At 35.6% G+C, this 12,403-nt stretch overlaps 1 protein-coding gene across 3 annotated transcripts in view; it reads right to left on the bottom strand.

Annotated features, from left to right (window-relative positions):
• Positions 1-12,403, bottom strand: part of LOC128547189 (uncharacterized) — a 37,173-nt gene continuing 24,770 nt past the window's right edge. For 2 of the 3 annotated variants that reach the window (XM_053519010.1, XM_053519011.1), the window contains exons 12-13: positions 12,105-12,150; positions 1-4,620 (exon numbers count right to left, since the gene is read on the bottom strand). In XM_053519010.1, the coding sequence (XP_053374985.1) occupies positions 4,241-4,620; positions 12,105-12,150 (426 nt within the window). In that variant the 3' untranslated portion in view covers positions 1-4,240. The remainder of the gene's footprint in view (positions 4,621-12,104; positions 12,151-12,403) is intronic. The other variant, XM_053519012.1, reaches the window with a different exon arrangement.

Here is a 12,403-nt window from a genome sequence, read left to right as displayed (position 1 = left end):
TGAATTTTGTCTCATTTAATTCAATCAAGAACACAAAGGTTTCACTAGATATTTTTTAACAAACAATGTTATTGAATATACAATATACATTTTTTGTACTATAATGCTGCATAACTGCTAATTGTTTTTATTTGGGTTTAACGGCATATAAACACAGAAACTGGTAATTTGATGCCAAACAAGACCAAAATATATGATTTCACAGCTCATACATATCAGAATACGAGGTATGTCAAAACTTTTATACCTACTGGAATCACAGAGATACTGCAAAACCAAGTGTTAAGGTCCTATATGTCACCTCTTACGATCATGCAAGGGTAAAAAAGTTTACAAAACCTGTGCATCAACCAGGAATAACATGCAAATTGCTATACAATATCTATCAAAAAATACCATTTTTCTTCAAATATAATTTAATTCTTAAATTGGTAAGAAAATATCAAAAAATGTAATGTAATGTAATAAAAACACAAAATAAATTACTGATTGTCAATGACAATGGCAAAATCATTAATACTAAATTTCAGAAATAACCAGTCAACATTCTCATACTATTTAATCATTAAAATCATATAATTCTTGTTTTCAAGAACAAACCTTCATTATGTGTAAAAGACACAAACTTGTTCAAAGTAATGAGAACTTTCTTCTTAATATAATTGAGCCGCACCATTTAGAAAACCAACATAGTGCGTTTGCGACCAGCATGGATCCAGACTGTTCGCTTTCAAAGCCTATTGCAATTAGAGAAACCATTTGCGAACATCATGGATCAGACTGCGCGGATCCATGCTGGACGCAAACGCACTATGTTGGTTTTCTCATGGTGTGGCTCATATACTTAATCTTGCATGAATTAAAGTACAAATTTGCAACAATACATAAAATTTTGAATTAAGTGTACATTGAATACAAAAATATGTATGAACACATGTTATTCTTTTGAACACATAGGTGGCTTTTCATTATTCAGTACAATACTATTTAGATGTATCAATATATGTACGTGTAGCTTATATAAATAAACATGTAGCAACCACAAACACATCTGATACTCTAAACTTTACACTAGTAATTTGAATATATTTTCATATAATATACAACAGGCAACATTTTTTTTAATTAATGAAAAGTATCTCTGGAAAACTAGTTTTGACCATCTAAAACTTTACAATGTAGTTTGGGCAGGTGAACAACAAAACCTTGTTATTACACACAGAAGCAAAACAAGTAATAAATTGAGACAGTCGAGCCTTTCATTTTACAAAGCAGTTCATTATAACTAGTGGAAAATTCAACCTCATTTCAAAGTAAATGAATAAAGAGCTGAATAATGACAGCACGCTTGACTATTTGAAGCCCTTCCATCTAATACTACCTAACATAGAAAAGCTTCAGAAAAATTTTGGAAGATGAAAAAGGGGCATAATTTTGCTACAAGGTAAGCCAGAGTTATGAGACTTACCATGTTAGGTCATCCTATGATGCTTAAGACGTGTGCAGAATCTAAATTTATTTAGTCAAGTAATTCCTATATGCAAAGCTGTCACAAAAAATCTGTGATAAAGATAAAAAGGAACATGCATAATTTTGACAAAACAAGAGATCACAGAGTGATCTTGGCGCCCACTATTGAGGCATTTTTGAATGTTCCAAATTTCAAGACTAGCTCAAGGTCAAAATCAAGGTCAAATTTCATTTCGGTACACAACACTGTGCATGTGGTCCATGCATATGGTCCAAATTTGAAAGCTGTAGCTTGAGAAATGTGAAAGTAGGTCACGAGATCAATTTCAAGGTCAAAGTTCATTTCGGTATACAAAACTATGCAAGTGCTTCAAATTTGGAGGCTGTAGCTTGAGAAATGTGAAAGTAGGTACTAGGTAAAAATCAATGTCAAATTTCAATTCAGAACACAAAAATATGCATGTGGTCCAAAGTTGAAGCCTGTAGCTTCAGAAATGTGAAAGTAGGTCACTAGGTCAAAATCAAGGTCAAATTTCATTTCGGAACACAAAACTATGCATGTGGTCCAAATTTGAAGCCTGTACCTTCAAAAATGTGAAAGTAGGTCACTAGGTCAATGTCAAGGTCAAAGTTTTTTCGGTACACAAAACTATGCATGTGGTCCAAATTTGTAGGCTGTAGCTTCAGAAATGTGAAAGTGGTCACTAGGTCAAAATCAAGGTCAAATTTCATTTCGGAACACAAAACTATGCATGTGGTCCAAATTTGAAGCCTGTACCTTCAAAAATGTGAAAGTAGTTCACAAGGTCAATGTCAAGGTCAAAGTTTTTTTTCGGTGCACAAAACGATGCATGTTGTCCAAATTTGAAGGCTGTAGCTTGAGAAATGTGAAAGTAGGTCACTAGGTCAAAATCAAGGTCAAATTTCATTTCGGAACACAACTATGCATGTGGTCGAAATTTGAAGCCTGTACCTTCAAAAATGTGAAAGTAGGTTACTAGGTCAATGTCAAGGTCAAAGTTTTTTCGGTACACAAAACTATGCATGTGGTCCAAATTTGAAGGCTGTAGCTTCAGAAATGTGAAAGTAGGTTACTAGGTCAAAATCAAGGTCAAATTTCATTTCGGAACACAAAACTATGCATGTGGTCCAAATTTGAAGCCTGTACCTTCAAAAATGTGAAAGTAGTTCACAAGGTCAATGTCAAGGTCAAAGTTTTTTTTCGGTGCACAAAACGATGCATGTTGTCCAAATTTGAAGGCTGTAGCTTCAGAAATGTGAAAGTAGGTCACTAGGTCAAAATCAAGGTCAAATTTCATTTCTGAACACAAAACTATGCATGTGGTCCAAATTTGAAGCCTGTACCTTCAAAAATGTGAAAGTAGGTCACTAGGTCAATGTCAAGGTCAAAGTTTTTTTTGGTGCACAAAACTATGCATGTTGTCCAAATTTGAAGGCTGTAGCTACAGAAATGTGAAAGTAGGTCACTAGGTCAAAATCAAGGTCGACTCATGTCAAGGTTCATCTTGCCACTCAAAACTATACATGTGGTCCAAATATGAATGTTGTAGGTTATTGACAAGAAGATTTTAAAAGCGTTTCCCTATATAAGTCTATATGAACCATGTGACCCCTTGGGCTGGGCCATATTTGACCCTAGGGGGATAATTTGAACAAACTTGGTAGAGAACCACTAGATGATGCTACATTACAAATATCAACGCCCTATGCTTTGTGGTTTGGACAAGAAGATTTTCAAAGTTTTTCCCTATATAAGTCTATGTAAACCATGTGACCCTCCAGGGCGGGGCCATATTTGACCCTAGGGGAATAATTTGAACAATCTTAGTAGAAGACCACTAGATGATGTCACATACAAAATATCAAAGCCCTAGGCCCTGTGGTTTTGGACAAGAGGTTTTTCAAAGATTTTTCCCTATATAAGTCTATATAAACCATGTGACCCCCGGGGCGGGGCCATATTTGACCCCAGGGAAATAATTTGAATCATCTTGGTAGAGGACCACTAGATGATGCTACATACCAAATATCAAAGCCCCAGGCTTTTTGGTTTTGGACAAGAAGATTTTCAAAGTTTTTCCCTATATAAATCTATGTAAATTATGGAAATAAACAAAGGGCCATAACTCATTCAAAAATTGTTTAACCAGTCTGATTTTCAGGGGGACACAACTAGGGTACCAATACATCATTCTGACAAACGTTGGTCAAAATCCCCGCAGTAGTTTCTGAGGAGATGCGATAACGAGAAATTGTTAACGGACGGAAGGACGACGGACCACGGACGCAGCGTGATTTGAATAGCCCACCATCTGATGATGGTGGGCTAATAACATCATACATACTTTCAAGTTTTACTTCAAATGTACCGGATATAAGACAAGGTAATATTCCATTAAATCAAAAATTTGTTACACAGCATTATTTGCAATTTCATTTCTGGTAATTATACCAAAACGAAAACTTGAATCAAAATTAATCTTAGTTTTCAAAACATGAAATTAAACGATTTTATAATACAACTTCTATATAAACTTTCTATACAACTTCCTTTTTAAATGGCTAAAAGGGTCTCATGTTATGAAATAAAGTTGCAGGCCTCGCAACCTTGCTATTGGTCAGTTTTAAAAATAACCAACACTGGGACTATAAATCCAGTCTCCAAACTCTAATTTGATAATTTAAAACTCAAATCAAGATAATATGTATCCTTAGTCAATATGTATCGTATCATAAGACAATATGTGTTTTAATTGAATTTTGACTTTTCTTCCTTGTAATCCCCTGCTATTTTGAGCATAACATTATTCAACTGTGGTTGCTCAAAACCAACCTTTGGACATTTTGCCATAGCTCTATTAAAGTTCTGAAGACATGCTTCGTCTCCTTTCAACTGACTCCATTTCTGTAGCATCTGAAAAATTCTAAACTCCACGCCATCATAATCCGTCTTTATCTGCCAGATCTCAGTATTAGTCAGTCCTAGTAATATTCCTAGTAGTTCCCAGTTTTTATTTATGCACTGAGCTAATTCTGCTAAATTCTTAGAAGTGAGTGGAATCTTCTCCTCGGTGGGAATGTTGTTTCCAACAGGAAGGTCATTTGAAGTTATTGTTAAAGTACGTGGACCTGAAAAATAGTAGCATGTTTGAGCTATTTAGACACTCAAAGGAATATCATTACTATAAATGGCAAGTTAAAGGTCAAGGTCACAAAAATTCAAGTACGCAACACTCAAACATCCAAGTCAGATTCCACATACCAAGTCTGGTTTAATGTATGTTTTAAAATACGACTTACACCAGAATAATCTGAATGGAACAAGAGGACACAATTGCTCAAAAATAGTTATTACGACCTTTCCAAAAGTCTTTTACTGACATACTGCACATACATACCCATTGAAACAATGCCTTGATGGTCCTATATTGCTAACCAGACTTTCACAGTTTAAATAAACAATAAAATTTGTTGAGAGAGTCATTCAAGAAAGAACTTTAACAAGAGCTGTCCATAAGACAGCCAATGTTCGACTATTCGAATTGTTATCTCAGAAGCAGGAATATTACCCTAAATGTTAAAATATTTACAGAGTTTCAATCCTGTATCTGCATTAGTTTTGGAGACAGTAACTTCCATGCAAAACTTTAACCAGGATTTTTTAAGTACAAAAGGGGACATAATTTAGTCAAAGTACAAGAGTTATAGGACTTGACCTAGAAAACGTAAAAGTAAGTTTCAAAGCTATATGTCTTTAAATGATAGTCATATGTACTTGTATGCAAAACTTTAACCAAAGTGTGACGCCAACGCCGACTTTTGAAAGCAATAAAAAAGTCACATATGACAGGGAGTCTCTTAAAACAGTCTCACTTAACCAGCTGACTCTGGTTTCATATATACATATATCTGCTTGTTTTTTCCAGGGAAGTATATACATTACATATAAGCCTCTTTTAAGGTAATCTAGAGAAAATTGTTTAAATACTATTTCTTTAATTATATGTTGATAAAATAAAACATTTAAAATAGTTTACATCATTCATGTGATGTTGATAATACATTAAAATTTAAGATCATGATGTGGCAAGAGAATAGAAGAGAGCAGTAATTAGGATTTTAAAATATAAAATGTTCCACTAGATATAGATTAACTGTTTACACACCAAGGTTAACGTTCATTTGTCTTAAGAACTACATGTAATATGAAATACCTTGACATGTGGAAGAGCTATGAAGAAGAAAAATAGACCCTATTGATTTTGACCTCCAATGCGATCTTGACCTTTCGGCATGTGGTTTGGGTGTTGACCATAAAACATCAACTCATTATGAGAAAAACATGTGCAAAATGCTGACTTTTTGGCAGGCACAGAACAGACCTATTAACTTGTGACATCAAAGAGTAAAGTTGATATTTGACCTAGATGTCTGAGGCTGATAAGATTCATCCTCTCATTATTGGGAACATTTTTGCCAAGTAATATTAAATTTTTGATGGATGACACAACAATGGAATGGACAAAAAATTGACACTGTTAACCTTTAAACTCCAAGTGCGACCTTGACCTTTGACCCAGGGGTCTGGGTTGGCACAAGACACATGGGGAATAATTATACTAAGTAATAATAAAACCCTTGGCAGAGGTGGAGTTTTTGGGTACAAGAAAAACACCTGTTGATATTTGTTCTCGAAATTGGACCTTGACACTTATTTTAGGAGTCTGTGTGTTGCGCATAACACATCAAATAATTATAAGAAACATTAGTGCTAAGTAATATCAACAAGAGCTGTCTGTTGACAGTGCGCTCGACTATTCAAAGTATTGGTAGAAGTATGTGGTTAGACCAGAGATTTTCAGACAAAAGAAGAAAAATAGATAACACAAACAATGTACCTGTATTCGTGGATTTGAATAAATCTTGCACTATATTGCAATGTGTGACCATGATGGTAAGCAAGTGTGCCATATACCAAACAGTTTAGACAAAATAATGAATGGGATGGGAAACTTAACTAATTTCTACGTCAAAAAGGGCCATAACTGAGTTAAAGTACTTGTCCTAGTTATGTTGTCTTGCATACACATGTATACTATGATGGTAAACAAGTGGTCAAAGTTTCAAAGCTATATATGACAAACAGGTTAAGGAGACAGGTTACCTTGTTACCAGGGTAAATTCAAACTAGTTTAACTGTAGCAATTTATTGTATTTCGTGTGAGTTAATGTTTTAGCTGCTCCAATCTCAAGTTCGTTTATCTTTGTCCCATTAAGTACAAGTTTTATCCAGGTTTGAAGTACATGACCCTCCACATGTATTTTACATTGAAATAAGAAGGAAAATACGGATATTTAACACGTTTCAGTGTAATTCAATTTCACTGTTATCCGTAGAAATCTGCGTAGTTGATAATTTTATCAGTATACGCGTTAGCTTTCTAAAATAAGTTTAAAATGTATATGTCGCGGGGCTCGTAATATATGTAAGATAACGGGTTTTTCGACGGCTTCAGTGCCATTCTGTTAATAATCAACATGACATATTAGGGTAATGTTATTAGCAGAATACTCAACACTTTACACGGTACCCTATTTATCTTAACAGTTAAAGTTACCATGGCAGGAGAGACGTTTAAAATATCTTATATCTTGCTTTTTATCGAAATTTCTTTGAAAAAAATTAAATGAGATTACTTTTCTCGTTTACTGTAGCTTCAAAACATTTTATTTCTAAAGTAAGAAATATGTTCGTGTTGTTTGCATTTATCTAAACAAATTTCAAAGCTTAGAAATTTACAGCAGTACTCCCTCATCTGATATTTTTATGGACAAGGCAGTCTGAAAGACAGCTAAATCCCCCGCCACTGCTATGGATAGTGAAAGGGTAAACCTTTGATTTTAGCTGTGACCTTGACCTTGAACTGACATGGCTGACTCATGAATTCTGCACAACGTCTTGATGAGGTGATCATTTGACCCAAGTTTCATGAAAATCCTTCAAGGGGTTTAGGAGATACAGAGCTGAACCCTTTGACCTTCAGTTGTGACCTTGACCTTGAGTTGACATGTCTGACTCATGAGTTCTTGATGTGGTGATCATTTGACCCAAGTTTGATGAAAATCCTTCAAGGGGTTTAGGAGATACAGAGTGGACACCAAATGGAAGGCTCAAACCTTCGACCCTTAGTTGTGACCTTGACCTTGAGCTGGCATGGTTGACTCATAATTTCTGCATATCGTTCTGATGAGGTAATCATTTGACCCAAGTTTTATAAAATTCCTTCAAGGGGTTTAGGAGATATAGAGCGGACACGAAATGGAAGGTTCAAACCTTTGACCTTCAGTTGTGACCTTGACCTTGAGCCGACATGACTGACTCATAAGTTCTGCACATCGCCTTGATGAGGTGATCGTTTGACCCAAGTTTGATGAAAATCCTTCAAGGGGTTTAGGAAATATAGAGCGGACACAAAATGGAAGGCTCAAACCTTTGACCCTAAGTTGTGACCTTGACCTTGAGCCGGCATGACTGACTCATGGGTTCTGCACATCGTCTTGATGAAGTGATCATTTGACCCAAGTTTTATGAAATTCCTTCAAGGGGTTTAGGAGATATAGAGCGGACACAAAATGGAAGGCTCAAACCTTTGACCTTGAGTTGTGACCTTGACCTTGAGCTGACATGGCTGACTCATGGGTTCTGCACATCGTCTTGATGAGGTGATCATTTGACCAAAGTTTTATAAAATTCCTTCAAGGGGTTTAGGAGATATAGAGCGGACACAAAATGGCAGGCTCAAAGCTTTGACCTTGAGTTGTGACCTTGACCTTGAACCGACAAGGCTGACTTATGGGTTCTGCACATCGTCTTGATGAGATGATCATTTGACCCAAGTTTCATGAAAATCCTTCTAGGGGTTTAGGAGATATGGACCGGACACGATTTTGCTACGGACGGAAGGACGGACGGACGGACGGTCTAACGAAACGGTATTTATGTGACACCCCCATTGTTCCCTCTATTGTTCTATCAGTCACATAAAAAGAAAAAGGTCACATAAACAGAACGGAATGAATGACATCAAAGAGAAAGTACCGTTATGAAGTCACTTAACCATCATTTCGCGGGCACGGAAGGAAGGACGGACGGAAGGACGGACGCAGACCATTCCTATAATCCCTCCGCCACGGCAGGGGATTAAAAAATCATTGCGCTTGCAATTATTATTCTCATGGCTAATGTTAAAATAAAAATAAAAAGCTGATGTTGTGTTTCTAAAGTAGACCAGTGTCAACGCCTTTAAATTTTATATTTAGATATATAGGTTACGGGACTCGTTTCAGTGGTAACATCAATATAATTCAAGAAATCACTATTTTCTGCTGAAAAAGTTGAACATTTCTAGAACAAAGTTTAAGTGTATAAGTACCACATTATCAATGGAAACGGAGAAAAGGTATAACAAACCAAATTTCCCAATTTTCATTGGAAAATAGCCGTGGTAAGTAACCTTTCACCCAGCTATATTCCCAAATAGATCAGTTACCTCATCCATTTTCCTACAATCCACATAACATTTCAATTTAACTACACAAAAGCCGTAAAATATTGACCACTATTCAGAGTGAAAGACTCATAAAAATATTTTGGCAAATAATGTCTGTTTAAAAAATAGTTCAAATAAATATAGATACTTAGAATTACGTACTTTCATGATAAAAGCTATTAATTTTGCGCGGTAACTGACACGTTTCGTCATGACGTCATTTAAAGGCAACAATGTTTTGTAGCGTTTGTGCGGTAATTTATTCTTTATTTCCGCACTATTAATCCATTAAGTATCAGATCAGACACGGGTAAATGACTTTTTATCAGAAAAATAAATATACAAACACATTTTGTTTGTCGTAAACGTTGTCGTAATGCCTCACGTTAGTTTCCGGTTGGGCATGCGCACATACAAATATTAAGGTAACCTACCTACTTAAGCAAAATATGGAACTGATTTCCAAGTCCAAAAAGGGCCATAATTCAGCAAAAATACTTCGACAGAGTTATGTACTCTTGCCTACAGATGGAAGTCAGGATGATAAACAAGTGTTCAAAGTTTCAAAGCCACATGTCAAATAGTTTTGACAAAACATGAACTTAAATGAAAACTGAGCCAATTTCCAAAAAGGGTCATAATTCAGCCAAAATAGTTGACAGAGTTATGTACTCTTGCCTACAGATAGAGACTGTTATAATAAATAAGTGATAAAAGTTTCAAAGACATATGTAAAACAGTTTACATAAGATATGAACTGGTATGATAAACTGAACCAAGAAAGTAAGTTTAAAGGGACCATAATTCAGCGAAAAGTTATGATGGAGTTATGTACCCTTGCCTAAAACTGGACACTGTGATAATACACAAATTTTGAAAGTTTCAAAGCTTTATCTCTGAAGATTTGTTCAAAATGTGGACTGGTACTAAAAACTTAATCAAGGTGTGACGCCGACGCCGTGGTGAGCAGGATAGCTCTACTTATTCTTCGAATAGTCGAGCTTAAACCCCTTGATGATGTAATGGACTGGACACGAAACAAACCCCATTGATACCAAGTTAACCTTTGACCTCAAAGTGGGAACTTGACCCTAGTGGTCTGAAATGGAAAACATTACTGCCAGCTAATGTGAAAATCTCTCAATGGATGACTGAGCTACAGATCAGACAGAAAAACCCCTTTTGATCTTTGACCTCAAGGTATGGCATTGACCTTTTACCCAGAATTGTTGTGAATGACATGTTGTTATATTATGGGGAACATTTTTGCCCAGTGATATTACAAGAGCTGTCACAGAAAACAGCGCTATTTCGATGCTGGATATTGAAACTGGGAACATTCTGAGGAAACTGGAGTTGTCACTGAGTGTTTAATGACTCCAGTATGATGAAGATATTGCACAATAGCTTGAGCCTGTGTATTTTAAAAAAGTAATAAGAGAGATACAGATAAATGTATCAAAACATTATATAAGTATAAAAGGGACATGGTGAAAAAGTATCAACATTAAACTGAACTGAAATTCTAAGCAAAAAGGGGCCATAATTCATAAAATATTGGTGCAAGAGGTGATGACCCTTGTGACAAATGATGTGGGTGATGATGTGAAGTTTAGTAAAAACTGAAAATGGGTGAAAGTGCACCAAAACTTTAACCTGAAATTCTAAGTAAAAAGGGGGGATAATGCATAAAATAATGGTGCAACATTTATGGTCCTTGTGTCATATGATGTGAGTGATGACGTTGAACAACTACCTCAAGTTTGAATCAAATCCTCTCGGAAATAACAGAAATATAGTGAGAATGCATTAAAATTGACCTTAAATTCTTAGTAAAAAGGAAGGGTGGCGTAATTCATAAAAAATTGGTGCCAGAGTTGTGGACCTTGTTTCATATGATGTGGGTGATGATGTGGAATAACTACTTTCAGTTTGAATCAAATTCATTTAGTAATAAGTGAGATAGAGTGAAAGTGCACCTGAAATTCTAATAACTATTTTAAGTTTGAAACAATCCATTAAGTAATTAAAGAGGTAAAGAGAAAGTGCATCAAAACTTGAACCAAGGTGCGGATGTGGAAAGATGCCGACACCTGGTCGAGTAGGACAGCTCTCAATACCTCGTATAGTCGAGCTAACAATCCATTAATTGATAACTGAAGGAGAAAAACACCTGTCAAACTTTCACAACCAAGTGTGACCTTGACCTTTAAAGCTACTTGACCACAGTTTAATGGGTAAAATTTTTCAACTGTTCATTTTCACCAAGTTTAGCATAGAATGTACATATGACACTGAAAAAAGATAAAAGTGCGTGAAATTATTAGTTAGATATTGGTAAAAATGCAAGAAGAATGTACATTTTCTGCATCATTTGAAAAGCGTTGCAACGGTTTACTACCTTCTGCACATTATTTTTGGTTATTTATAAGATCTTGCAAAAATCTACTGCCAATAAGTATGTACCACTAGTCACTTTCAGAGTACTCACTTTTGACTCCATTTCTGACAGAAATTATGTTTCGCATAAAATGTGTGGGTCAGTCCCTTTAAGTTAGTGATCTGGATTTGTGCACAACATGTCCTCTCATTATAGGAATCGTTTTCCCCAAGTAGTATTATAGTTCCTTGATGTAATGGACCAGACATGAAACAAAATCTCCTGACGGATGGTGGAGTTACAGGCTAGACTGAAAAAAACTGTTGGACTTTGGCCTATAAGTTTGATCTCGACCTTTGAGCTAGGGGCCTTGGTGTTGTACATGACATGCCGTATCATTGTAGGAAACATCTGTACCAAGTAATATCAAAAGCATTTGAATGGACAGGAAAATGAGGACAGATCCTTTAGTCCACAAAATTGGTTTTCAAGCAGTAGGGGAATAAGAAGCACAAGTACACTTCATTTCTGTAAGTTTTGACAAATCTCTGAAAAATTGTGGGACAATGATTTGGGAAGGTTTGATAAGGCAGCAACCCTATCCAACTTTTTAATTAATTTGCATAGCATTTTTGTTCAATAACAATAAAACATTTTTACAAGTAAAAGCTATACAATTGTACCTTTCAGACTTCCTTTTTTTACACCACTCTTGCCCGTGTCTCTCAGCTAGAACAGAAATATACAATTTTATCATTTTTCGAACAAGAGTGCCAGAATGTCACAATATACGCCCGTCATACCAAATTTCTTTACACTAGCACCAGTCCTGTATTTGCAAATGGAATTATAGTTCTGTGGTTGTGTAGTATTTATTGTAATTCTTTTTTTTTTCTAGGTCCACCAAAAACACCTCACCAGGTAGATTTACCTTAACATACATCTAAAATTTGAAAGTAACATCTATGTTGTACCACAGAAA

Source organism: Mercenaria mercenaria, chromosome 12 (genome assembly GCF_021730395.1).
Source record: "Mercenaria mercenaria strain notata chromosome 12, MADL_Memer_1, whole genome shotgun sequence".
NCBI classification, from domain to species: domain Eukaryota; kingdom Metazoa; phylum Mollusca; class Bivalvia; order Venerida; family Veneridae; genus Mercenaria; species Mercenaria mercenaria.
This window is presented reverse-complemented; position numbering and strand designations above follow the sequence as displayed.